Below are 28000 nucleotides of genomic sequence, written 5' to 3' on the forward strand. Positions count from 1 at the left end.
TCCTAGATGAGAGACTCCTTCTCTTGTATACTTAGGCTCTCCCTAAGCAATGATATCAATGACGAATGTCTCAAGCTCCCCTTAAGATAGAGACTCCTTCTCGGCAAGACTTAAGTTCCCCTCAAGACGTGAAACTCCCTCTCACTTGCAGCTTATCTTTCCCCTTTAAGTAAAAAACACTTAACTTGATTAGCTTAGGCTCCCCCTAAGCTTGAGAATCCCTTCTCACGTAGTATAATGATGAAGCACACAACCGGCTTGGAGTATGTTTCCAACCTCACAGCAACACAATCTTCAATGGCTTCAAAGATTGACAGAATAAACACTTGTGACGAAAGAAACTTCACAAGATAAACGGCTCTTGAATTATTTTTATTAAAATGGCCAACCTTCAAACAAAGACTAAGTGTCTTTATATACACGCAACGGATGCAATGATGACCAACCTTAACTTCCAAAATTACTTATACACGGAGAAGGAAAAGATCTGCAAGAATGCTCCAGACAGAATAATCCACATTAGGAATGTATTTTGCAGAGACAACATTTCCATATGACAATCTTAAGCCAGAAAAATCAAATGCAAAGACATTCTAAAAGACATCAGGTGAACTTAGACAAATATTGTCAACACACAAAGTGTAACAAAATCGATCCGAACCAATACTTTTTTGTTTCCTCCAAATATAAATTAATATGACCAATTTTATACTAAAAAACTAAACTAAACCATTAGATTGGTTTGGTGTTTCGATTTTTCAACTTTTTGTTGCTCTTAGTTGAGTATCTATTCATTGTCTCTCTGCTTAAAAAAGAGAGAATGTCACTTGATATGATCTCCAATCTACACTATTCTCATTTCTCTACTCTATTTCCATCAAGTAAATGTAGCTTTGGAAATCAACAAACTAGACAATATGCCTCCAATTATAGTGAGGAAAACTACTTACCCAACAAAAAAGAAAAATCATCAATGTTGTTTTACTTGTTTGAACCCATCCATAAGACCATAGATTCTTAATTCAATAATTTTTTTTCCTTTTTTCCTGTTAAAATTAGAAAAACCATAACATTAAGTAATTCAATAATAAAATATACCTATTAAGCATATACTAGAATATGTAACATACACCTCATCTAAAATAATGAACTTCATGTGGATTATTAGGTGTGGGTCCCATGAAAGAATAAGAGAAAAAAATTATTTTCATTTTCTAATTAAAAGCATGACTTCAACTCTGAGTTTTACTAAAATGTCTAAACAAATAACAATTGTATGGATATTAATATCAATATAATTGTTCATGTCTTAGCTTCTCATGCCTGTAATTTCACATGTTTTATTTTTTGATTTATCTAGTTCTTTTTTATTATTATTATTATTTTGCAAAGTTGTCTAGTTCTTAAAATCTCATGTACTTTTTGTATCGATATACTAAAAAAGTAGATAAATGGCACATTTTCAGTAACTCTTTAAACTCCTATGAATTTTAATTTTCTTTTTTAAGTTGATATTTTTTATCCATTTTTCTGTAATTTTATAAATAAAGATTTTAGAAGACCTTTTAGAAATGGTTGATGCTGAAATTCGAATAGGGAAAAGAGTCTACCTTCCCCTACCTCATTTTGGGCTTAGGGTGCAGACTCAAGCAAACCCTCTCCCTTGAGTTCATTTTGATGCTAAGGTGCTATTTTCTTCTCTCTCTCTCTCTCTCTCTCTCTCTTTTTTTTTTTTTTTTTTTTTTGGGTTTAAAAATCAAGATATATCCGCTTATTTTCTTGTCTCCATCTCTCTCTTTTGCTTGCTTACCATTTTTCTTCTAATTTATTATTATAAACGAATTTTCTAAAGAAAAAATCCAAATTGACTATTTAATTAATAGCAAATGGAATACATAAACGGTAAAATAAAACCCCTCTCCGGTCCTTTTCAAAAATGTCATGAGGAAGTTAAAAAGAAGCAAACATAAAAATAATTTTAAAAATATATGTTTTTTTAATAAAAAAAATAAAATTTCAGAATTGAATGCCACGTGGATGAAATGTGGCGACCGTGCTGACCTATCCTTGGCCCCCACGTAATGAAGCGAATTCTACGTCAGATATTGTGGTTATAAGTTTTTTAAATAATTATAATTTTATGGTACAAAATTAATAATAAAATAAAAACAATTAATATTAAATTAGACACCGAAAAGTGAACTCAACGTCGCTTCCTTTTTATCATTTTGTGTGGATCAGTCTGTTTGTCCGAGTGTTGAGAACACTTCCAATCATCAGAGACAAATCAAGATTCCGGTTGGTGGGTTTTTCTAAAAATTTTCCCTTTTAAATTTCTCAAAGAAGTTGTTATAGCTTCCAAAAATCCTGTTCAAATATCCATTCTTTGTTATCTGGAAGCAAATGCTTTGATTCAGTACTGGGATTTTTTGAATTTCAATTTTCTTGTTTCCTTTGATTCTTCTTCTTCTTCTTCTTCTTCTTCTTCTTCTTCTTTCCGTTTGTTTTCTGGGGGAGGTGTCTGATGGGTCTCTGCAACTCCAAACCCTCCCCGAATTCTGATCTGTTTTCTGAAAAATCTGGTTCAAGAACCCCCAATGGAGGGCCTAATTCAACTCAACGAAACTCTGTTACCGCCATGGGAGGAGCTTCACCGCTACCGCCGAGCTCTGAAAATGAAAGAGATGGAAGGAAGTCCGGGAATAGGAGAAACGAGAGCCATGAGATGGATAATGTGAAGAAATCGCCGTTTTTCCCATTTTACAGTCCTAGCCCTGCTCATTATCTGTTTTCGAAGAAGTCTCCGGCGAGATCTCCGGCGAATGCCAGTGCTAATTCAACTCCGAAGCGGTTCTTTAGGAAACCATTTCCGCCTCCGTCGCCGGCGAAGCACATTCGTGCAGTTCTGGCGCGGCGGCATGGCTCGGTGAAGCCGAATGAGACGTCGATTCCGGAGGGAAATGAAACGGAAGGGGCTACTGGTTTGGATAAGAATTTTGGGTTTTCAAAGCATCTTGCGAGTAAATATGAGCTTGGAGAAGAGGTTGGGAGGGGGCATTTTGGCTACACTTGTGCGGCGACGTTTAAGAAGGGTGAACTTAAAGGACAAAAAGTAGCTGTTAAAATCATTCCCAAGTCCAAGGTGTTTGATCTTCTTCACTATAGTTGTGTGCCCTGTAATGTTCTGAGATTTTGTGAAAATGGTGCTTTCTTTACCCTTAAAATGAGGATCAATTGCGTATTTATCTCTTTGTTCTTGAGATGGAGATGAGGGATTATGCTAACTTTTCTTTTTCAGATTCCAGCTTGGAGCATTCTTCAGCTTGAGCTTAAATCTATGCCTTAAGATCTTGTTAACATGGTGTATAAGAATTGGCTTATGCATCTTCAGGCTTTCCTTTTGTGCTTCAAATGTTTTGCTAGTAACCTTGTTAATATGTGTATTGCTTCGATAAATTATGTGAACACACTGAGTAGTTCCATTGTTCTTAGGGTCGTTATTTGAGTCGATTTCTTAGCATGTGGCCTTTCTTTTATGGTACTTATGAACTCAAGTCCAGACTCATCCGTTCTTTTCTTGTAGCGAGTGTGTTTACTAAAAGAGAGGAAAAAATAAAATGATGGTTTTTTACTTGAAGTGCTTTGGTATGAGAATCTAGCTTCTCATATGCTCACCTGAGTCTTGAACCTTCGTCCGGATTTAAACAAATTGTCTTTTACGTTTTTTGTTTTTATGGTTGCAACATGTGCTATACTGAAGTTGGTCTTCGATCCTAATCGTTAGATTTGTATTTTTTACTGGTAGATGACTACTGCAATTGCCATTGAGGATGTCAGACGGGAAGTGAAGATATTAAAGTCATTGAGTGGTCACAACAATCTTGTAAATTTCTATGATGCATATGAGGATCATGACAACGTCTATATAGTAATGGAGTTAGTTTCTTCACTATCATACTCTGATTGTTGTCGAACTTTCTTTCATGACTTTAAGGTTTGGATGAATCTACATCATGCCTTACTTGGCCGTCAATGGGTTATGCATTTTCAGGTTGTGTGAAGGAGGAGAGCTTTTAGACAGAATTCTATCAAGGTATTCTTATCTAATGCTGGCTCCGATGCTTACCATACTGCATTCGGGCTTTGGGTTTTCTTGGACCATAAAGTTTTAGTAAACTTATGATTAATCTACTGATGATCTCTTGAATTTTCTTTTACACTTTAGGGGTGGTAAATACACAGAGGAGGATGCAAGGGCTGTAATGACACAAATATTATATGTTGTAGCTTTTTGCCACCTTCAGGGTGTGGTTCACCGGGATCTCAAACCTGAGGTGCGTTATAAAAAAAATTATTAGTGTTGTAAAAGCAGAATTTAAAGTATTTAATTTGGTTAGATGTCCAGTTGGTGCACTATTTCATTTCTATTCTGCAAATGAAGAAAAGTAAAAGAAAATCTTGTTTTGTTTCTCCCGGATAAGGTGAGTAAAAGAATCTCACATCATTTTTCAGAGATAAGGGACAGTCATATTTGTTTATCTTTAACTTTCATTATATATAGTGAATAAGCTTAATAAGGGATGCGTGGTGTACTGGAATAATGAGTTTGGGTTATTTTATCAGTTTGTCTTAAGTGGTTGCAATTTTATTTTATTTAGAGAAACAGTGGTTGTAATTCTAATTCAACACACAGTTTCAAATGTGATTTCCTTTCTTGTTCATTTCCACTTCATGAATTCTTGGCTAAACACACTTTACTGGTGGATCAGAATTTCCTTTTCACTTCAAAGGACGAAAATTCGCTGTTGAAGGCTATAGATTTTGGATTGTCAGATTTTGCGAAACCAGGTTTTCCTTTGTTTAGTTACATTATAATTAATTTAGTAACTTCAAGGCTGGAAAAATAGTTTATGTCCTTTAATTCCTTTGGCAGATGAAAGGCTCAATGACATTGTTGGTAGTGCTTACTATGTAGCTCCCGAAGTGCTCCATAGATCATACAGTACTGAGGCAGATGTCTGGAGTATAGGTGTAATTGCATATATTCTTCTATGTGGCAGTCGTCCATTTTGGGCTCGAACAGAGTCCGGCATCTTTAAAGCTGTCCTAAAAGGCGATCCCATCTTCGATGAGCCACCATGGCCTTCTCTATCTTCTGAGGCAAGAGATTTTGTTAAGCGCCTATTAGTTAAAGATCCACGAAAAAGGATGTCTGCTGCTCAAGCCTTGAGTACGTGCCTCATACCAGTAGAAAAAAAAAACTAACAAATATTTTTTAAAAAACTCATTTTTTCTTCTTTCTCTGTTTTCTTAATTTCCTCTCTTATTTATCTTTTCAACACAGGTCATCCATGGATTAAAAATTCTATGGATGTAAAAGCTCCTCTTGATATACTAATATTTAAACTCATGAAGATTTACATGCGGTCATCATATCTTCGAAAAGCTGCTTTAAGGGTTTGTTTTCTTTACACTCGTATGATTTCATGCATACCCATCCTGCTGTTTTCCCATTGTTTTGTTAACTTAATATTTCTTTTGTCTTTGGGCAATGTGGTAGGCTGTGTCGAGAACATTAACTATAGATGAGCTATTCTATTTGAAGACGCAATTTTCACTCTTGGAACCGAGCAAAAATGGCACCATAAACATAGAAAACATCAAAGAGGTTTGTCACCTGTTTTTCTGTCTTTCTTCAACATGGTTTCCAGTTGGTTATGTTGATTTCTCTTTTACTTCTTGTCAGGCTTTGATGAAAAACATAACGAATGGTATGAAGGAATCAAGGATACCTGATCTATTGACTTCGGTATAGTGCTGAACTATATTCCTTAAATCTATTTCCTTGAAGCTCTTATTGCTTATGTTTTGCTTTGCTTTTGTGCAACAGCTTAATGCATTGCAATATAGGCGAATGGATTTTGACGAGTTTTGTGCTGCTGCGCTAAGTATCCATCAACTCGAGGCTCTTGATAGGTGGGAACAACATGCACGTTATGCTTATGATCTGTTCGAGAAAGACGGAAACAGACCTATTGTTATAGAGGAATTGGCATCGGTATGTTTGATTTGCTTGTGTGATGATTCGAAACATCTATGCATTCACACACTTAAGAAAATAGCTACAATCTTTTAGCATCAACGAAAAGAAATAGCTAAATCTTTGTGGTAGAAATGCACCATGGTTCAACCTTACAGTTATCTTATTTTGCAAATCATGCTCCAGCGTTTTATAAATGATTTCAAACACGTTGTTTTAGACATCTTGAAATTATATCATTCTATTGAGATTTATGTAGAATTGGTACACAACGTGTTCTAACGGTGTACCAATTGGAAGTAGAACTTAGAACTGAGTCCATGCTTTGATTTAGAACAGGCATTGGTATCTTTACTTTGAAATCTTACCTACATTTTGCTGGAGTTACAGAACTCAGTTGTGAAATCTAATCTCTGGTATTCTGGACATTTCAGGAACTTGGCCTCAGCCCTTCTGTTCCTGTTCATGCTGTTCTTCACGACTGGATTAGACATACTGACGGAAAATTGAGCTTCCTCGGGTTTGTCAAACTGTTACACGGACCTTCTAGTCGAACTATGGCAAAACCATTATAAGGTTTATAAACTCAAATGTTGGAAATCCATCAAAAGGTTTTTGGTTGCTCTATCCGGATTCCATCAGCTACATAGCGGTGAGATCCCAGTTGTAATTTGATTTAAGGTATTTTTCCCCCCTCGAGTGTGATAACTGAATCAAATGGCTGAGTCGAGAAATACTTTGATTTCCATTTGGCCCGAGCTTGTGGATGATACTCACGACAGGGTTGACGATCCGACCTCATTGGTAAGTGAAGTGAAAAATGTAGGAGTTGAAGTTTTCTCACTGTATTTATATAGGTTTGAGTCAAAAGTGTGTGTTTACTTGTAAGTGATTATAATCCTCCAAGGTTTTCTGAGGATGGCACTTGCATTTCCAGACATATAACTTCTGGATTGTAATTGTGAGGTTCTCTTCTTCCTTTCCACTCAATAGTATGAATAGTGCCTTGATCTATTACAATACCTCTCTCTTTTCCTATTTAGTTAAAAATTAACTCTGTTATACTTGAGTCATATGAATATAGGTAGATAATTGAACTACTTTTACCAGAAAATACAAGGACTAACGATATATTTTGTCCTTAACTCTCGCATCCTTGAACACATTGTCTGTCGTCTTCTTTTGCGAATTTCTCGATCGAGTTTCACCATTTTCATTGTTCTATCTTTCTCCATTGTCGGAAAGTGTTTGCTTTTGGCCTTTGCACTTTATAGGATCAAAAGTGCTGTGTTGAGGATAGGGTGCAGATTGACTGGAAACAAGAAGTAGAAGCCATTCAAGTCAAATCAGAGATGACAAAGTAATGTGATTCTTGTTAAGACTGTAGAGTGGTGTGTCATTTCATCTCATATATGTTTTGTGCAAATCTTGGGCTATGTCCTAGATGGGTCACTTCAATAATAGGTCAAGGTGTGTAAATCAATATTGAAATATAATCAACCAAATTTGTCAAATCAGCTCCAATTTGATAGCTAATGAGTTCATAAATAAACTTCTCAAGACATTATACAAAAATTTATGGTCGATTTTGTATAATGTTTGAAATTAAATATTTATTTTCTTCATTGATTTTGCTTTCATTACTTTAGTTAGTTTCCTTGAATAATTTTTAATCAGTAATTTGGTATTAATTTTAGTAATGTCATGTTTTCATTACTTTAGTTAGTTTCATTGAATAATTTTTAATCGGTAATTTGGTATTAATTTAAGTAGTATTGCCAATGGTTCCCCTATCAAAAATAACCAGTGGTCATAACAACAAAAAAAAAAGAAAAAAAAAGGTTTCTCAACGGTCAAACATCTGACCTTAAGGTTGAATAGTACAAATTTATATCAATTGAATTGCCTAAGATGGGTCAACATTCAAAATTTTGACACTGCACCAATATCGACTTTATAATAATCATTATCATCATAAAGAAAAATAGGGGGAAATTACATATTCGTCCTACCCAATTTTAGTTGATTATATAACTACTCAACTGTATTAAATCATAGTATATCAATACAAATTACTGGAAAATTTTGTATGGATATCCCTATTTAGAGGCCCACTAGAAATTTTGGTTTTTGCTAACGTCAGCTACATGTGAAAGTGCCGCTTTAACCCTAAAACACGCACGAGGCCAGACCCAACTCAAATTTCTCGCTCTTTCCTCTCGTTCTTCTCACTCCATCTCGTTTCTCAAATCACATTGCTCTCCTTCACTTTTTCCCTTGATTTTTTTCTTTCTTTTGAATTCTTCCTCTCGCTTCTTCCTTTGAATTCTCACTCTCGCTTCTTCCTCTTGTTTCTTGATCTCACTTTCACTTCCTCTCGTTTTAATTCATGCTCCAACTTACATCTTTAATTCGAGAAGAATAAGACATCGACATAAACAAAAGAAATCACTAGAAAATGAGGCTCATCGAAGAAAAGAGGGTGGGAATGAAATCTCAAAGGAAAAATGAATTACCAAAAAAGAAAAGAAAGGGAAATTGCTAGAAGAAAACAAAGGACATCATATATAGAAGAAATCACCGAAAAAGAAAAAAGGAAAAAAAGAAGGGCAGAAAAAAAAAAAAGAAGAAAAAATTCTACAAAAGAGAGGAAGGAAGAAGGGTTAGTGATAAATTAATAGGATGATGACATTAATGGAAGACAAAAGATCAAACAAATTAAAAAGTGAGGCCAAATTTCGGGATGATCCCTAAATAAAGGCCATCGGTACCAAACTTCCCAAATTACTTTATTTTTTATTTTTTTTAAAAAAAAATAATAATTAAAAAATTTTACCAATTAAAATGATAAATATTTGTTATATTATACCAATCTAATTATCACCTTCAAGTCTTATTATTACCCTTAAAAATGAGTGAAGATTCAAATCTCTAAACAATTCTTAGATTTGCAATATAATGTTTCTAGTCAATCTTAATCCTTCTACATTAAACTAAGTTCGTTAAAATTAAAAAAAAAAAAATCACAAGAAAATGAAAGCAAAGACAGATTCAGTAATAATAGGCTAATGAAATTTACAAACAAGCCTAAATGCCTAGTTGACTTTCAAATGTTGGTTATTTGTTGAACTTTTTACATGTGTAATCATGCTGATTTGCATACAGCTTAAACTCAAATACTAATGTCTCATGGATAGTAGGATTTGAATTCTATCTTCCTCAAATACTAATATTCTAAAAGAATTGATCATTGATGAATGTCAACCATCCCCTTCTTTCCCCCATATATGGTCATCCCATTCACTCTTCTCTCTTCTACCATTTAGCCCAGGTCACATGCGAAACTTGGAGGTAACCAGGACGTCCTATCGTCTCATCAAGTAGCCAGGAAGTTAGAATAAACTTCAAATTCAAAAAATACTAGGGACCTATGTTGAATGACTACGTACAGCATTGTTATAGTCCCTTGATGGCATCCTTTTGCGACTCTCTTTACTGTTTAGACCTTGTCTTGCAAGATGAACATGTCCTTGATTCTTTGCACATCCTGATAATGGCAATGGAAAAATATGGTAACATTCAATCTTCTACTCAATTGCAGTAAGCTCCTTTTCTGTTTTTTATGACGAGTAGGGGTGAGAAAAAGTACCTCTGGTTTGTGGAAATTTTCTTTTCTTTTTCTGCATTGCTCGTAAACCTCGAGCAGCCGCACCTCTTTTGTGCTTCTCAGCAAGAACTTGTACTCTTTCAGCTTCATCATTCCACAGCTAAAAAAGAGTATGGAGCAGACATATAAAACAATCAATAAAACTCAACAATATTGGTGATTAGGTTGCATTTATCGTCAATTGGACATGACAATACAAAGTTTTACAATCATACTTGGTGGAACTTTACCTCTTTTATATAAATTTGGTCTTGAAGTTAAGTCACTTGTTTCATGATTGAGAATGTAAGACACAATGAACATTGTTCTGTTACTAAATTCATATCTACATGAACACACTTCACCAACAACGGCCCAACTAAAAAAAATTGATATAAAATTTTCATCCATGGAACAACCACTATTAACGCGGATGCTTTTGTATGAAAATGAAATATATTTACGTACATGAGTACTTACCCGTCTGAAAGTTCTTAGTTTATAGAGATTTCGACCCTTAACAAGCAGAGGATAAAGTGGGGGTAGTTTCCTAACTCCCCTGCTCCATAAGACTTCGACCTAGCACATTATAGTCATAAGTGTTGGCAATATGTGTCGCAAATGAAAAAATATATAAGAGAGAGAATAAAGAAAGGAAAAAACTTAATGATTGCTACATAATCATTGTAGTGAATATTAGATGCAAACAAATTGACCATATTACGATCATGGTGTTAAAAACGCACAACTGATTTCAATTACTATATGGGGGAAACGATTAATTGAGCAGAAAAGCCAGCCTTACAGTAAAAGTATGCTGCTGTTTGCTTGCACCATAGCTCTCCTTTACTACCCTCCCTGCTACAGTTCTCTTCCCTATAAGCCCTCCATGCCTAGTTACTTTATCAAATCTAATAAAAAGTAAACTACAAGAATTAGAAGTACAATCCAAAATATCTAGCACAAGAATAGTGGTGGAAGAGTAAGTTGTTTGGGTACTTTGCATAAACTTTCTGAGTGAACAGAACAGTATCTCCCCTACAAACATCACCTGCATTGATGTTTTAATTGAATAATTAGACCCACTATAAGAGATCAAATATCAAAGAAAATACTATGACAAACGAACAAGCGATTACCAGTACAATTGACAACAAAGGATGACCTTGGATAGTGAGCTTCACCATTTCCATCTTTCATCCTGAGATGGAAGGGGGGAAAAAAGCAAATACATTTTGTTAGGAGTAGTTGTACCTGATACCTATTGTATCTTAACCTCTTTGTGAAGGACTAAATTAGTGGTATTTTATTCTTTCAGACTACCCCCTCTTTTTGCTTAATAAGTTCGATATACTGGGGCCAATTTGCAGAAACCCAAAAAGAATACAACAAAATGGAATTCATAAGATACAGATCAGATTATCAAGAATTTGGTCAGCAACAAATAGAAATACAGTATTGGATCATAAAAAATGTAAATATATATTATGATGTTGCTCCCTACTGGTTTGATATGCTTCAATACAGAACTGTTGGTAGATGAAAACTCCAAAAAGCAGTGAGAAACCAGGAAAAGCAAAAAAAAGAAAAAAGAAAAAAAAAAATCCTTAAACGGATGTGAAAAATTCTCAACATACCATTTGTCTAAAAATCTTCTACTTTCCATTTATTCATATCCAAAGGAACATAATGGATACCCATCAACATTTACTAAAATACCCACTAGTCACTTCTTCACATATCAAAAGACTTCCATAGGGGTTAATGTTGAAACTTTTATTTAATTAAATTTACTATAACTCATAAGCTTAAGTTTTTAGATTGAGTAGTGATTTTATGTAATATCTAACTCATGCCCGTCTTAGTATGTTGGTAGAATCCTAGGGTATTGAACAAAGAAGTGGTGAGCTTCAGAAGATGAAGTATTGGTGTGATCTATAACTGAGCTCCATCTAATAGGTGGCATGCTCCAGCGAAGAAGAGTAGGTTTAGAAGATAGATAGATAACCATTTGATGGGAGGTTTGTTGGTCCTTTATTCAACTAAGGATTGTTGGGAGGGCGGCCAAAATCTCATATTGGCTAAATAAGAGAAAAATCATGAGATATGAGTGAGGAATAATATCCCCATTGGTATCAGGTCTTTTAGGTGAAACAAAAAACAAAGTCATTAAAGCTTATGTCCAAAGTGAACAGTATCATACTAATGTAGAGCTATGTAGAGGTATGTTGTTCCTAACAAGTAATATCATAACAAATCACCACTCAACCCAAAAGGTTAAGCTTATGAGTTACAGTATATATAGTTATATGAACAATTCAACAATCACCACTTGTAGGCTTGAAAATTTATAGGTCCTGGACAACTAGAATTAATATTAATTGCAGTGGAAATAATGATATCGTGTTGATTTTAGAGAAAGTTATTTTCTTATTTTTCTAATAAGGTATTGATACTCCTGAAAGGTGTTCTACTTTCTTGTAGCTCGCGTTTGATACTGGATAAAGCAAATTTTGGTTTTCGTTTCCCTTGTGATGGACCCGGAAGAGGGGGTACATGTCAAGTATCCGCTTGGGATCATGTCTTCTTAGGGCTATTTTGGATGTACAATTCAATTTCGGTAGTAATATTCCATTTCAGTTGGAAAATGCAGTCAGATGTTTGGGGTAGTGTAAGTGATCAAGGGGTAGTAACTCATATTACGGGAGGAAACTTTGCGCAGAGTTCTATTACTATTAATGGGTGGCTTCACGATTTCTTATGGGCACAGGCATCCCAGGTAATTCAGTCTAATGGTTCTTCATTATCTGCATATGGCTTGTTTTTCCTAGGTGCTCATTTTGTATGGGCTTTTAGTTTAATGTTTCCATTCAACAGACGTGGTTATTGGTAAGAACTGATTGAATCCATTGTTTGGGCTCATAATAAATTAAAAGTTGCTCTTGCTACTTAGCCTAGAGCCTTGAGCATTGTCCAAGGACGTGCTGTAGGAGTAACCCATTACCTTCTGGTTGGAATTGCCACACATGGGCATTCTTCAAGAATTATTGCAGTTGGATAATGGCTAGGAGGATTTGAAAGCCATTATGGCACTAAGATTTCCAAGGTTTAGCCAAGGCTTAGCCCAGGATCCCACTACTCGTCGTATTTGGTTTGGTATTGCTATCACACATGACTTCGAAAGTCATGATGATATTACTGAAGAACGTCTTTATCAGAATATTTTTGCTTCTCATTTTGGGCAATTAGGAATAACTTTTCTGTGGACTTCCAAAAATTTGTTTCATGTAGCTTGGCAAGGCAATTTTGAAGCATGGGTACAGGACCCTTTACATGTAAGACCGATTGCTCATGCAATTTGGGATCCTCATTTTGGTCAACCGGCCGTCGAAGCTTTTACTCGAGGTGGTGCTCTTGGCCCAGTGAATATCACTTCCTCTGGTGTTCTAAGAATGGGTAAATATAATAGAAGAAAATTGTCAATTAAGGTAACTAATTATAAAAGGAAAGAAATTCAAAGATAAAAGGATTAATAAAAACACAATTATACTCTAAACAAATATACAAAACCAACATAAACGAGTATATAGCAGTTTCCCAACATGAACAAGTACTAACAATTTGCAAATATTTCAGCGACCGGACTAGATGACCTTCATCTTTGACAAAACCTTAAAAATTTCCTAATTGAACGCAATATTAAGATCTGTATCTTGAGTTTCAAGATTAAGAATCCGCGTACCTCCAATGCTCCTCGACTCTTTGAATACAGACAGCTTTAGTCCCCGCTATTCTTAGCCTATTCTCCCGTAAATAAGCTTTGCAATCATTAAGTGTTAACGAATCCAAATTTTTGTTCTCTGCAACGGAATATGTTACAAATTTGATAAAATACATTGCTCTTCTTCTAAGAGATCAAATACCATATGAATTTCACAACAAACCTGTCCACTTCTTAACTTTTAGTGAAAATCATCGTTTTCATTCTTTCAATCGATGTTTCGACCTTTGGCTCATATTTCAACATAATAGCGAGTGATCAAAGGAAAAAGAAGAAACGATCTGAAATTACCTTTAAGGAAGCGGATGACTCGCTCGGATAGAACTTCGTCACAATCATTGTCGCTGTCTTCATTATCAAACTCCTCTTCCGATTCTCCTTCGACATCGTCTTTATAATCAAACTCCTCTTCCGAATCCCCGTCGTCATCGTCTTCATCATCGAACTCCTCTTCTGATTCCCAATCGGCGTCGTCTTGATCATCATACTCCTCTGATTTCTCTTCGTCGTCGCCACAGGAAATGTCGTCGTCCGACGAGGACGAAATACAAATGACTCTCCGTTTGCTACTTTTAGGCATTTCCTTGTGAAGGAAACATAATTTGATAATTATATTATAATGGGATTTTTGTCAAGAACGTTTTAAGATAAATGAATTTTCACCCACCTATCGAAGCAAAACAAAAGTTTCCAACCTTTTTTTACCTCTCAATTACTTTTTTTCGATTTTTTTCTCACATTTGTTTTAGTTGTATCCCTGGTTTAAAATTTCCATCCAAATTTCGATAATATTTATTTTTCCCGCACTCGGTATTTTATTTCATTTTTTTATGAGTTGATTAAAGTTGATTGAACATTTTTACTTTGTTTATGCTTATTAAATAATCAAAGCCTGTTTTTTTAAGTACAATTTGAGCCTATTTAATACATACAGATAGAGAGATCGAATTTTGTGGAACTCGAAAATAAATAAAAAGATAAATATCAATCTATACCCATAAATTTTTGGGGATTGTATCAATTTAAAACTTGAATTATGAATTGTATATATTTAAACTTTAAATTTTGGGTTGTATCAATTTAAACGAACTTTGTGATTTGTATCAATTTAAACTTCATACTAATAATGGTATCGATTTAAACCCTAAACTTTTATAAGTATCAATTTAAACCTTAACTTTTATAAATATATCAACTTAAACCTTGAACATTCATAAATGTATCCAAATAAAACATAATGGAAGGTTTAAGTTTATACAATTATGAAAGTTCAAGGTTTAAATTGATATATTTATAAAAGTTCGGGGTTTAAATTGATACAATTATTAGTTTGAGAATTAAATTGATACAATCCACAAAATTCAAGGTTTAAATTGATACAACTATTAGTTTAGAATTTAAATTGATATAATACCCAAAGTTTAGGGGTATAAGTTGATATTTGCCCTAAATAAAATAAAACCAAAATGTTTGCTTCCTAATTTTCTAATTTTAATTATTAGTAGTTGGTTCATGATTTGAAGTTAATGTATTTTGATTGGTTGGGTGATTAGAATTTGGCATTTTTTCATCGTTTCGTTCGTTCTCGGCGTAGTAGGAGTGGTTTTTTCTCAGTTGTTGATTATGAGGGCGTTTGGTAGTCTTCTCATGAACGGGTGGCGGAAGTGGCTGTAGATTTTTTCCGTGGTAGTTTGAGGTCTCAGTCTGTAGGTATAGGGACTTTACTTCTCAGATTGGGGATATTGTGCAGTTCAGCTGGCCTGGGGAGTGCGTAGAGGCTCTTGGTCGTCCAGTGATTAGGGAGAAGGTCCAGAGGGCTTTATTTTCTATAAAGTCTAGGAAAGCCCCGGCCCCTAATGGGTTCTCAGTGGATTTTTATAAATCTGCATGGAGTGTAGTTGGTGATGACTTTTGTGATGCAGTTATGAATTTTTTTGAGTCATGTTACCTGCCTTGTGGAGTTAATACCACTACTATCATGCTTCTTCCTAAGCGGGCTGGTGCTGAGCGTATGGAGGACTTTCGGCCCATCTTCTGTTGTAATGTGGTGTATAAGTGTATTTCGAAAGTTTTGGCAGAGAGGTTACGAGTGTGGCTTCCAACATTCATTAGTGGTAACCAGTCTGCTTTTGTGTCTGGCAGGTCTATTGTTGATAACATTCTTTTGTGTCAAGAGCTTGTGGGGGGTTATCGGTTAAACAGGGGGAAACTGCAGTGTGTGTTGAAGGTGGATCTCCAAAAGGCTTATGATTCAGTGAACTGCGACTTTCTGTTTGGAGTGCTTCTGGCTATTGGCACTCCTGTACATTTATTAGTTGGGTGCGGGCTTGTGTTACGTTTCCTTATTTCTCTTCGATGATCAATGGTTCTTTTGAGGGTTATTTCTCGAGTAGGAAGCAACTGAAGCAGGGTGACCCGTTATCTCCCTTTCTGTTTGTGATGGTTATGGAGGTTGCTGAATAAGCCTCTTGTGTGGTTTAGGTTCCATGACCGTTGTGAGCGTGTTGGCCTAACTCATTTGGCTTTTGCTGATGATCTCATGATTTTTTGTGCGGCTAACCAGAGTTCTTTGGATTTTGTGAGGGTTCTGCGGATTTTATGGAGATGTCAGGGTTAGTTGTTAATGTGAGGAAGAGCTTTATGTTTGTTGCAGGAGTGGATTCTGTTGAGGCTAAGAAGCTTGCTACCTTTATAGGGTTTGCTCTTGGTTCCCTACCTGTCAGGTATCTGGGGTAACCATGAAGGAACTCTGATTATAGAGAACCTTTGAGCGGAAGCGAATCATCCAAATTCCATTGTGAATGAACTCATACATTTCAGTCATATGGAACAAATTATGCATAAAATTTAAATTACAGCATGCTTCTGAAATAAAAACAAAGGATAAGAGATTATACTTTTGAAGTGTTGGGATTGGTGTCCTAATTCTCCTAGAGTCTCGTTGTTTTATAAAGATACACATGGTTCAATGAATAAAATAAATGTTATTTAATTCTGGCATTCACTCATATCCAATAAACAAATCTCCTTGGTTATCTTATGTGAACTTAAGCATGTATATGTGATATACAAGTGGATCATGCCTTAAGTGATAACCTAAATAGGTCTGTAGTATAAGGATTAAGGTGGGACACCTGATCCTGGTGACACTACGAATACGGCCCACTTTGTAGAAGTTTGCAAGTATTGTAAACTACTGTAGATGGTAGATCCTGACCATTCATGTTGAGACGTGGAGCAGGGGTGTCCTATACAAAGAGTTTGTATAAGACCTAGACCATGAGATGACTAGACTCTATATATAACGCCATTGATACTAGAGACTTGCATCTCACCTAAATGACCATAGGTGACAAACCGCAATCCTGAGTGTTTTAGGAACTCTTGCCTTTGAGGGTGGTCCTTTGAATAGTATGGGTGAGAGTGGCCAGATTGCCAACTCAACATGCCTACATTTTTTGGGACTTGTCTGATCTGGGAGTTGGAAACTCAATCCATAAGATGGAATTCACTTCTTTCTCGAAGCAAGGATAAGTAGAGAGATTGCTCTCTTAAGGGTTGATTCCAGAGCTTGAACATAGTGGCTACAACTTCTCTTTGGAAGAGAAGACTCAGTCATAGTAGGACTATGACTTATGTTCATTAGAGGAATCAGTAGTACTTAAGAAGACAGATGTAACTATAGGGTCATAACGGTTATTGCCCTAGTTGTATTTACGAGCGATCTGTGAAGGGTTGTCGCACTGCTGATTGGTTAATATGGACACCTAATATATCTGTGGTAAGGAGAGTTCAACTGTTAGTCTTTAGTAGAGTGTCTGGCAGTTAACGGATAGTGGATCCCGTGACTAAAGAGTTTAGTCAGTTATTCACGTACTGTTGGAGCTTCGAGCTACAAGTCCATAAGGTCCTCTTGGTAGCTCAATGGATTCAGTTGAGGATCAGTTTTTTATGTTGATTTGAAATGTTCAAATTGACAAGAGGTATTTTGATTATATATGATATAATCGGTATGATGTATAAGATACATATAGTGGAGGATTGATGTAAATGAGATTTACATTAAATACCATGGAATAGAAAAAGAACTATGGTTTATATGTTTCATGAGATGAAATATTAAAACTATAGGTTATAAATATAGTATGATAAGTTGATTATCATTTATATTTATAATAATATTAATTATTGGATAATTAATTATTTTTCTTTAATAACCAAGTGAGTGGGTGGTTATTGAATTCATGGTAACCGTGAGTTCAAAAGGAAAGTGGTTTTCCTATTTTGTAAAGAGGTTTTTACAAAACGATTGAAAAAGGTTTTTGAGTTTTTTTTCTCGGCGAAAAAGAAAAACATGTAGTCGTCAAGTAAATTCAGATTTACTATACGATCGTTTAGCTTTATTTAAACGATTGGGCATCGACCTATACGATAGGTCTCTGCCATCTCCCACTTGCCCAGTCGTGTACGTGATCGGTGTTTCTTCCTTCGTCTGCCTCACACCAAATCTGAACAAAGCCCACCCTTTGGATTCTCACACCGAGAATACCAAGGAAGCCTTGTTGGTGGTGTCAAATTCAACTCGACACCGTCGAGGTTTTCTGGAGGCCGTTCGTGTTGTTGAGGAGTTTGTGGTCGAGGCGATCATTGAGGACAAGCAAAAAGTGTTCGTGTTGTGTTTGTTGCGGTGTTGCAGTCGTGTAGATTGAGCGGTCGAGGTTGCTGTTGTTCAAGCGGTTACACAACGGAGCATGGAGACGCATCTTCAAATGTGCATAGAGTTCTCTCTCTATTAATTTGAGTTTTTCTTACTGTAATTTCTGCATTTTAATTGTATACCGTTTTTTTTAAGGCGACTGTAAATGTATTGTTCATTCATTATTGTAATTTGGAATTATCTTTCTTCCGCTGCTCATGGGAATCGCGAATCCGATTTTCTTCAATTGGTATCAGAACATATAGTATATTCTAAACGATCGTATAATATATTCTAGACGATCGTTTAGCTAATGTTAAGTGATGGGGTAAATAGTTTACCATATCACGTGACATTGGTTACGTGATCGTGTAGGCGCTGGAGGTAGATGATCGCAGTGGGAGCATACGATGCTTGTCATTTAGTAGAAGGCACGTGCTATGTGATCGTGTAATTAGCAAGCTTCATCGCTTAGTTACTACCTATGCGATCGTGCGTATGCGATACGGAGGCGCTAGCTAAGCAACTGCTTAGGCGATGATGCTTCGCGACATCGTAGTCGCTTAGACGATCGCGGAAGGCGGGCACTGTGCGGAGTTGGCGCCGTTGCCGGGGACTTGCCAGCTAATTGTTTGTTGAGTTTTGTGTCTCTGCAGACAAACTTTTTATCTTGTGAGTATTGCAGCTTGTGTGACCAGGTTGCAAATAATATTGAAATGTAGGCGGTGCGCCGAAAGCCAGTATTAACCCCAAGGTAGAAGGGCAATCAGTCGCAAAAGAGCTGAAGGTAATTCTAAGCACATGGTGGCCAACATGCGCCCAACAATTGTCGGAAGTTCCAATGGTCAAGGCAACTTGACTCGAGCAGTTGAGAGTAATTTCCTACATGGAAGACCCCTTGCAGTGACAACACTCCAATTTTTTCAGGGATGTCTTCTACTCTATCTTTACCTTGCTTTCTTAGTTTAGGTTATTTTTATTTTTATTGTTATTTTGGATATATGGCTGCTTCCTTGGTTGTGGTGCATTTGCTTTTATAGGTGCAACAATAAGTCTCCTCGGTTTGCAGAACAATGGAAGAATTCTTTTCATCCTTCAACGCATGGCTTCAATCGCGTGGATTCCAACGCATGATCGTATGCGTTGTTCCGCCTATCCTGTTATCTTGTATGTCTTATCCTTTTGAAATTCTTTCTTTCTCGATTGTATTGCTTTGCGGTGTTTTTATGATGGTACGTATAATTCACCGCATCTTCTAACTAATCATCGCAAGGCGCTCTTTACTTTTATTAGCCTCTTCAAATTTTGAAAGTCTTAAGTTTTATTTTGTGCAAACCTTCACTCAAACATTTATTACTGCAATCTTGTAATTTTGTTTTTAGCTTTACGGTGAGAACGCTACCAACCTCTAAGTTTGGGGGTGGCAGCGGTCTCGGAGAATTGCGTTCATTGCATTGCGATCATTTGAAAAAAAAAAAAAGTAAGTGAAGCGAGCTTTTGAGAATAATAACTCCACTGTCAATGTAATGGGGAAACCCATGTTGATAAGAGTTAAGCTGTGAAAGGCACTTGCTCGAAGTTGGATGTCCGTATGACACACGTGTGGGCAAGCCAAAACGCAGGCAAGTCGCTAGGATCAGCGCATAAGCGCAACTCCTCTGTCCGACGTAAGCCAAATCAAACGAGACAAGAGTTGAGTTGAATATGGAATGCAACCGAAGTTGGATGCCCGCATGACACACATGAGGGTAAGCCAAAACGAAGGGTGTAACTAGGTTCAATGCCGCATTTGAATAAGTCATCGTAAATTTTTGAACTATTTTGAACGAACGCATTATCAAAAGCTAAACACAAAGTTGCGGTGAATGAGTAAAAAGTTTTTGAGCAAAGGCTTGCTAGATATAAACCTAGAAAAGATATTTTTAAAGAAGTAGCCAAAATGGAAGAGAGCTTTGCGGTGATGGTCAGAGGTATGAGGAAATTATAGTCTGAGAAGCTGGTCATCGCAAAGGAAAGCATGAAGGTGAGTTAGAATTTCTTGAGTATAACGCATGCTTGAGGACAAGCATGATTTTAAGTTTGGGGGTGTGATGACATGCAGAAATGCATGCCATCTTAGGCCTTTTACTTAGAATTATGAAGGTTGTTAAGCAAAATATGCGAAAATTATGCTAGGAATTCACGAGAAAATGAGCTTGCATTGTTCAGCATGATGAATCTCAGCTAACCCAATATTATGCGATATTATGCATTCAATGTTCTATTTTTGTAGCTAATACAGGAAGTGGACGCAAACGCGAAAATCGGACCACCGCATAGACGACCGCATGCGAAGAAATTATCCATCGCAAAGGAAAACGTATTCAATCAATGCATGGATGTTGCGGTAATCAGCCGCATGCGTCCATCGCATGGGAGTTGCGCTCGTCAAGCGATTACGGTCATCGTGTAAAGTTATGGTATTAAGAGAATGTGGTCATTTGAATGATTGTGGCTACGCGATAACACATACTAATGGGATCAACGCAAGGTTGGTGGAATGAATGCATCAACGCATCTACCTCGAGAAAATCAAAAGTTGATGCTGACATTTCACCTACCAAGCCGTTAGCAACAGAGGTTCAGAAAGAACTAACACGCCGAATGTCAGAATCAGAGCAGTCCATTAATGCTGGGCAATCCAGGCTCTATATAAAGAAGCCGATGATTTCTACTTGTCCAGGGTTTTCGCCCAAGGTTGAATCCAAGGTTTGCGCCTGAGGTTCGCCTAGGGCGGATCCTTGTGATCCAGACAAAATGCGTGAGAAGACACTTGGGAGTTCTTCACCTCCTTCATCCATTTCGAGTGACGACCGGAGCCTTCGATCGGAGCTAGATCTCGATAGAGTCAGCTCTATCGCCCATCCATAGCACCACCAACAGCCTTGATGCACATCCGCTGGAAGCAAGTCTTTGCTTCCAGCCGATCATTTCATTTTTCTTTCTTTTCTTATATTATTTTGTATGACATTTTGTGATTGAGGAATTAATACAATTTGTTTTCAATGCATTTTTGTGTTCATTCGATTCCATCTCCATCATCTTCATTTAGCTTCCTTACTTTCATTACATCACTTAGTGAGATTGCTTGAGTATCGCATACTTAGTCATGTGAATTAGGGATATGAAGCATGTAGCGAATCACCGAGAGGTATGCATTGTACGAGTATGTGAGAAAACCTTATTTGCTTAGTGTGAAGTTGCGGCAACGCCTGTCTATAGGCTAATGCATTACTTGTCTATGAGTAAAGTCAGCAACAACCAACTGCCCGGAAGGGTAAGTGGTTAGTCGCATTAGGCATTGTAAGTCATTGTTCACTAGAAATAGGAACAATCTTAGGTCAGCAAAGTTCATGCAGTTACCTTGTCCTATGAGCGCTTCATTCATCATTTAGGCATACTTGGGAGAGTAGTCTAAAACCCAAATCTAAGACTCGAGAGAGCGAATTGGAACGCATAGGAAAGAATGGGGAACTTAGGGATAAGCTCCGTTTGCTATCACACAGCGTATGCACCCTACGGATAGGATATTGCATGCGTCCAAGAAGTAGGATAAGGTGTTATGCAGCTATCACACTCATGTGGCGAGAGCTAATGAGCGGGTTATAGAGGTTTAGGCAAGCATAGGCTTCCCAGCAATATCGCAGATATATCGCATACATCCTAGAGTTAGGCTCAAGTGTATGAAGCATGACAACATGGTCTGCGCTGATTAAGATTGCCTTTGCGGTCATTCTTAAGTATTGCAATGAAAACATCTCCGCATTTTATCTATTTTCCCATTCATTTGTTTCACGTCAAGAGTTGTTGTGTCTCTACCTCTCATGCATATTCTCATTGCGTTGTCTGTTAGTTAGGAGTAGGAGTAGGATTAGCTTAGCAACCCCTCCAACATTCTTTTATTTAATCGCCACATACACATTACCGCATTCAGCTAACTATAAGTCCTCGTGTTCGACCTCGAATCACCCGAGAAACTTGTGTTCGTGTTATACTTAGCGTGAGTGCAAGAAAACTTGTGACAGGACGCATAGTCATCGCATACATTTATTAACGTATAGTCATTCCAACGCATGACCATCGACGCATGACAAACAACGCATACACTTAGAACATGCATCACATATTGCGTCCAAGGGATTTTAGTTGTCGAGTAAATTGACGTCTAATTTCCCGTCACCAAGTTTTTCAAAAACTTGATGAGTGGTTTTATGATGTGAAATTATGAAGGAAATGCGGTGATGGAATTGTGTTGAGAAATCAAGTTTTCTCAGAGGAATCCAAGTGTAAACCCCTCTGAGTTTCCTGATAAGTCCAGGGTCGAATTTAGGGACTTGGGAAAACAATATGCGGTGGTAATTTTCAGGAAAACTTTGCAGTAACCAAGTAAATCAATAGTTGTTGGGGTTGTTGATTGCGGTAATGAAAATAAACAAATACAGCGAAGTTCGAAAAGAGAGTTGACAAATGGAAAATACGATGAGTATGCGGTGAATGGGTTGAGGAGGGTTTCAGTTAACATTTCCTAGGATGCGTTCATGCTATGTGATCATGCAACACACAAACAATAGTAAACCATCTCTCGATGTGAATGCTACGGCTTCTAATGTTAGAACGCATGCAATATATGTGATAAGTCTATAGGACCTACACATAAGCCTCTATTCTTATTTATGCGATGACAAAATGATACACACACAAATAAGGCGACCACATTATATCATTCTTATCTCTAGGATGCATGCAATGCAGGTTGACAAACAGAGCTTATCTCTAAGTCCCTATCTCTTTTTTATGTGGTTCAAATCTTGCTCTCTCGAGTCTAAATTCTAACCTAGCTCTCTTAAGTCTTAGGTTCTTTCTTTAGACTCTCTCTCGAGTAGCTCTAAAGGGATGTTTGGCACAACATAACACAAGATAATTGCAAGCAATGAACTTCCTAGGTTATGTTAGCTTAGTTCTTCTCAACCCATTCGACAAGTTTAGCTACTCATGCGTGCGAAGAGAGTGAATAGATGTAGAATAAGAACTTCCATTGTATAAATATAAAGATGAAGTACAAAATAACAATGTAAGAAGAGAATAAAGACCCTGGTAGCAATCTCTTGCTGCCCAGGCTTTTACACTATCTTTCTACTCGTGTTCAAAAGATAATCTCGCTCTCGCGAGAGTCGGCCTACTCTCTGCTTTTACACCTCCGGGTTCTCTCTCGAGTTGCCCTGAGCGATCTTCCGACGTTTTTACTCTTCCCTTGCTCCACCTTAAAAATAAAAGAAAACAATGAACACGGCTAAAGCTCCTAAATTGGTGAACAGGTGAACTTGTTAACTGATGGAACCCTTTTTCTGAAGGACGCCTTTGGTATTTATAGAGCTTTAGGATGAAGGCGGTTTCTCTCTTATGATTGCATAGATGGGATGGCTTTAATTCCTTGACTGATGCGCCGAATATTTGTCACCAAAAAGTTGAATGTACTTGTTATCGTTAGCAGCTGTCAGCTTAATTCGGATTCGACCATCATCAGCTTTCTGTCTTATCGTGATTAATGATGCCTTTCACCCAGATGCGCCCACCAAGTTACGCTGGCTCTATGCGGAAATCCTTCTTGAACATATGTTTTCGAACATAAATCACCGCAAAACCTTGCAGTAATGCTGCGCTCGACCGCTGATTTCTTGTGATCGCACTTTTCGCCTTGCGTCAACACATATTCTGCATAAAAACACAAAAGTTAACTATTTCTATGCGATGGACGCATGCGACCGCAATGTTATGAACTTAATACTTTTTGGATGCAATCTAACATATTTTATCAACACAAGCCAGCATTGTTTAAGAACTTAGCACTGTAATAACGTGCATTTATGCCCGTTATCACACCCCCAAATTTAAACAATACTTGTTCTCAAGCATAAGCTAAAGATTTCCTTTGGCAAGTCGGCCGCAATCTCTTTTCCTAGATTTCTCAAGGATACTTCATTCAAATTCTATATACCAAAATTTCCTTAATTTTTATTCAAGTCTCTTCTTAAAATATTTCTAAAACCTAGGAACTGCAAGTTTAACCTTCAAAAGAACTTTACTAAATTCCGAGACATCGCATGATTTATTTCAAAAAGAAAACTTTTCCACCGGGATGTCAAATGATTTTTATCCTTGCATATTTCTTGACATTATTATTTTTTTTCTGACCTTGCGCTGATCCAAGTGCCTTGCCTTTGTTTTGGCTTCCACCCACATGTGTCATGCAGACATCCAACTACGAGCAATGCGCTCTTTCTCATACTAAACTCATACCTACTTGGCAGCGGAGTTGCGGTCATTTATTTATGCATTGATCCTGGCGACTTACTTTCGTTTTGGCTTGCCTCCACGTGTGTCATGCAGACATCCAACTACAGGTAAGTGCCCTTCACAACTTAACTCTTATCAACATGGGTTTCCTATTGCGTTGACAATGGAGTTGTTATTCTCAAAAATATATATTTTTTCTTTTTTTCAAAATAGCTAGGTCGAAAATAAATACCTCACCCCCAAATTTAAAATGCGGCATTGTCCTCATTGCCAAAAGATTGAAAGAAGTCATGCGATATTCTCAGAAAGCTTCGCAAAGAGAGTTTGAAAGAAAGCTAGCAGACCCTTACTTCTAGAAATATTTCATGAGGTGACTATCTTAAAATTAAGTTGACTCTAGTATATATGAAAGGAATAGAAGTATGTTTTTCATCATTGAAATCATTATTGGTAAAGAAACAACATGTGACGACTTACTAAATTTATCAATATTAAATGATTATGGTAATCAAAGAGGATGCGGTGATAAAGCTTTCAAAATCAAAATGCAATGCGATAGTGCAAAATTTAAAATAAAGTTAAGGAAGAATACAACCCCAAAATTTGCGTTGTCGCCCGCATTGTGTGTTGATGCATCATTCTTTTCGACGATCTATCTTCTTTAGATTGTACTGAAGGAATGAGATAAGTTTCTTCTTCGTGTAACACCTCTGCAATCCAGCACCTCAATTGTTGCAAGAAAAACAGAGAGAGGGTCAAATAAGATTAAACAAAACAAACGCCCTTTTTTTTTTTGTAAATAAGAAAAGTGCAGATAACAACAAAGTAATTGCGATAATAAATAATAACGAGTATGATGAAAGTTTATAAAGTATTGATGTAGAAAAAATGATATTCAAAAGAGTTGCGTCCCTGATGAGGTTGAGTTATATAGACACTCAGGGACTGCTTATTCCAAGATGGTCTTTTCACGACCACGGTGGCTTTTCCCTCTTTTCTTTGTCCTCTGGGATCTTGATTGCCTTAATCCGAAGCCTTTCCCCATGAATGTTCATTACAATCTCCCCCTTGCGCACATCAATTTGAGTGCGACCAGTCGAAAGGAATGGTCGTTCCAATATGATGGGCGTATTTTCGTCCGCTTTATAATCCAAAATGAGGAAATCTACCAACAAGATAAATTTATTGATTGAGATTGCGGCATTTCTCAACTCTCCTTCAGGGTGTATTCGAGATCTATCCGCGAGTAGGAGAGTTTCCTTTGTGGGCGTGAGTGTGCTAGCATTTAATTGTTTGAAGATTGATAACGACATTATGTTTATACTTACCCCAAGATCATATAGTTCTTGGCCACTGTAGACGCCTCCAATAGAGCATGGTATTGTGAAGATTCCTAGGTCACACTTTTTTGGTGGGATCATAGCATTTTGCGCTGCGGCCACTATTGCGATCTTATCTTCATCATTTTGTTTCTCTTTCAATATTTGCAGAGTTACTGGTGGTTGGACTTCTTCTGTCTCAAGATCTAGAGACTTGAGGGTGGACGCAACTTTAAGGTTCATTTTCTCGAAATTTTTCGAATTATAGGTCAACGGGTTCTCGGTTGTCACCGCATTCAAATTGGTCACGATGGGTTCCTCCCTTTCTTCCGCAGTCATTTTGTCGCTTAGCACGAAGACTACTAAGCATTGTTCCTTCCTGGTACCCCCAGCATTGCGAAGAAGCTCAGCTGAGCTTGGCATCGCTCCTTGCAGTCTATTTTTCAGCTCGTCAGCAATTTGTCCCATCTGAATTTCGAGGTTTCGGATGGATGTTGCTTGATTCTAAAGCACTGATTCTTTTTTCTCAATGTATTGCTTCAGCAAACTCTCTAAGGACGAAGATTGCGGTGGTTACGAACTACTGGCATGATTGCTCGTTTGACCGTCATTTTGCGGGAAACATCCAAGTGGACCTCTTTTTTGTGCCACAAGTTAAAAGCTTTGTTGCTGATTTTTCCACGCGAAATTTGGGTGCTTTCTCCACCCGGGTTGTATGTATCAGAGTAGGGATTAGTTTTCATGAAGCATAGCGACTGTGGATTTTCTTGGCATTCTTCCATCGAATGAGCGTCTCCGCAAATGACACAACTTACAGTCATTTGAGAAATTGCGTTGACCTGCCCTTTCTTCGCTCCCGTGTTGTTAATTGCGATGCCTTGTATCAAACTCATCATCGCAGTCATTTGATTTTGCAGAAATACGATGGCCCCGTTGTTTGCGTCATTGTCTTTTATTCTTAATCTCTGATCTCTTTCCCGCCAATCCTCGTAATTTTTGGAAATGAAATCAAATATACTCTTTGCCTCCTCATATGTTTTGTCTAGCAGACCACCAGCGACTGCCACATTGGCAGCGATCTGTAAAGAGGGATTCAGTCCTTGATAAAAGATCTCTATTTATATGCAGTCTGGTAAGCCATTATGTGGATAGTCTCTTACCAGCCACTTGAACCTCGCCCAGGCATCGCTGAGCGATTTGTCATCTTCTTGTTCAAAATTTGTTATTAATTTCCTTCTCCTAGCATTCTCGGTTGGTGGAAAATACTTCTTCATATACTTTTCGACGACTTGTTCCCACGAGGTTATCTCCCCCGGTTCGAGAGAATATGCCCATTTTCTTGCTTGATCGCATAAGAAAAATGGGAACAGAGTGAGTCGAACTTCCTTGGTGGAGATATTCGGGAACACAAAAGTGTTGTAAATTTCTATGAAGCTCCGGAGGTGGGCGTGCGGGTCTTCGCCACGCCTCCCTCCAAATTGCCCAGCAGCCTGGATCATCTGCAACATTACCAGCTTCATTTCAAACCTCGATCCATCTAATGCTGGCCTCATGATTCTTGGAGAGAAATCATAGAGGTTGGGTGACGCATAGTCCCGAATGGGTCTATGCGTGTTGCTCGTCCTCAACAAAAATCTATCTGCATTTATTGGAAGTATGGTGTGAATTCTGAATCATGCACCCTTCTAAATCAAATTTGTAAAGTAATCAAAGTCTTTAACTCTTGTACAGGCAATAGAAAATTTTGTAATGCATTAATTTGTAATTTATTTGTATACTTTGTTAATAGTTAATAAATCAGAGTATATATTCACTCCACTTTTTGCCTGTGCCTCTCTCTTTATCTTCCTTTGTCAATTTTTGTGACATTCTAAATTTCTTATTTTTACGATCTTCATTGCGTTGCTATGATATATTACATGTTTATACTTAGAAATATTTCCCATACTTAATAAATTTTGACTAACACTTAGTTAATTCTCAATTTAGCAGTACTTTTCCTTTTATCTTTCAAAGTTCTGCTCAAACCTTCTTTTTGAAATTTTCTTCTAAGTGTTTGTCTAGTCTCTCCAAACAACGCAATGAGAACCTTGCTCATCTTTAAATTTGGGGGTGGGGAAGGTCTGAGCAGATGAGATCAAGATTATGCTGTAGTTAAGAAAATGTGTCCATTTTCATTTTTTTA

General features: G+C 37.1%; 2 protein-coding genes across 2 annotated transcripts; one reads left to right on the forward strand and one right to left on the reverse strand.

The window, feature by feature from the left end:
- Positions 1–2207: 2207 nt before the first annotated feature.
- On the forward strand, positions 2208–7062 carry LOC120088748 (CDPK-related kinase 5-like). The gene is made up of 11 exons (XM_039046183.1): positions 2208–3142; positions 3806–3936; positions 4052–4093; positions 4226–4334; positions 4770–4848; positions 4934–5230; positions 5345–5457; positions 5561–5668; positions 5747–5809; positions 5891–6058; positions 6475–7062. Exons 1-11 carry the CDS (start codon positions 2525–2527, stop codon positions 6613–6615), a joined length of 1869 nt encoding a protein of 622 aa, XP_038902111.1. The 5' UTR covers positions 2208–2524; the 3' UTR covers positions 6616–7062.
- Positions 7063–9090: 2028 nt separating this feature from the next.
- On the reverse strand, positions 9091–14081 carry LOC120089469 (zinc finger CCCH domain-containing protein 62-like). The gene is made up of 9 exons (XM_039046950.1): positions 13759–14081; positions 13429–13546; positions 10826–10887; positions 10686–10737; positions 10492–10597; positions 10167–10265; positions 9690–9807; positions 9490–9587; positions 9091–9405 (listed from the first exon to the last, which is right to left on the reverse strand). Exons 1-9 carry the CDS (start codon positions 14045–14047, stop codon positions 9373–9375), a joined length of 975 nt encoding a protein of 324 aa, XP_038902878.1. The 5' UTR covers positions 14048–14081; the 3' UTR covers positions 9091–9372.
- Positions 14082–28000: the final 13919 nt, after the last annotated feature.

Source organism: Benincasa hispida, chromosome 10 (genome assembly GCF_009727055.1).
Source record: "Benincasa hispida cultivar B227 chromosome 10, ASM972705v1, whole genome shotgun sequence".
NCBI lineage: Eukaryota > Viridiplantae > Streptophyta > Magnoliopsida > Cucurbitales > Cucurbitaceae > Benincasa > Benincasa hispida.

Excerpts from the sequence above, each read along its gene's own strand:
- LOC120088748 (XM_039046183.1), top strand. The coding sequence starts at position 2,525 with ATGGGTCTCTGCAACTCCAAACCCTCCCCGAATTCTGATCTGTTTTCT. Across the intron at positions 4,094-4,225 it reads TTAGACAGAATTCTATCAAG|GGGTGGTAAATACACAGAGG; the intron begins GTATTCTTATCT and ends TTTACACTTTAG. Across the intron at positions 6,059-6,474 it reads TTATAGAGGAATTGGCATCG|GAACTTGGCCTCAGCCCTTC; the intron begins GTATGTTTGATT and ends TGGACATTTCAG.
- LOC120089469 (XM_039046950.1), bottom strand. The coding sequence starts at position 14,047 with ATGCCTAAAAGTAGCAAACGGAGAGTCATTTGTATTTCGTCCTCGTCG. Across the intron at positions 10,738-10,825 it reads CTTTGTTGTCAATTGTACTG|GTGATGTTTGTAGGGGAGAT; the intron begins GTAATCGCTTGT and ends ACATCAATGCAG. Across the intron at positions 9,808-10,166 it reads AACTAAGAACTTTCAGACGG|CTGTGGAATGATGAAGCTGA; the intron begins GTAAGTACTCAT and ends ACTCTTTTTTAG.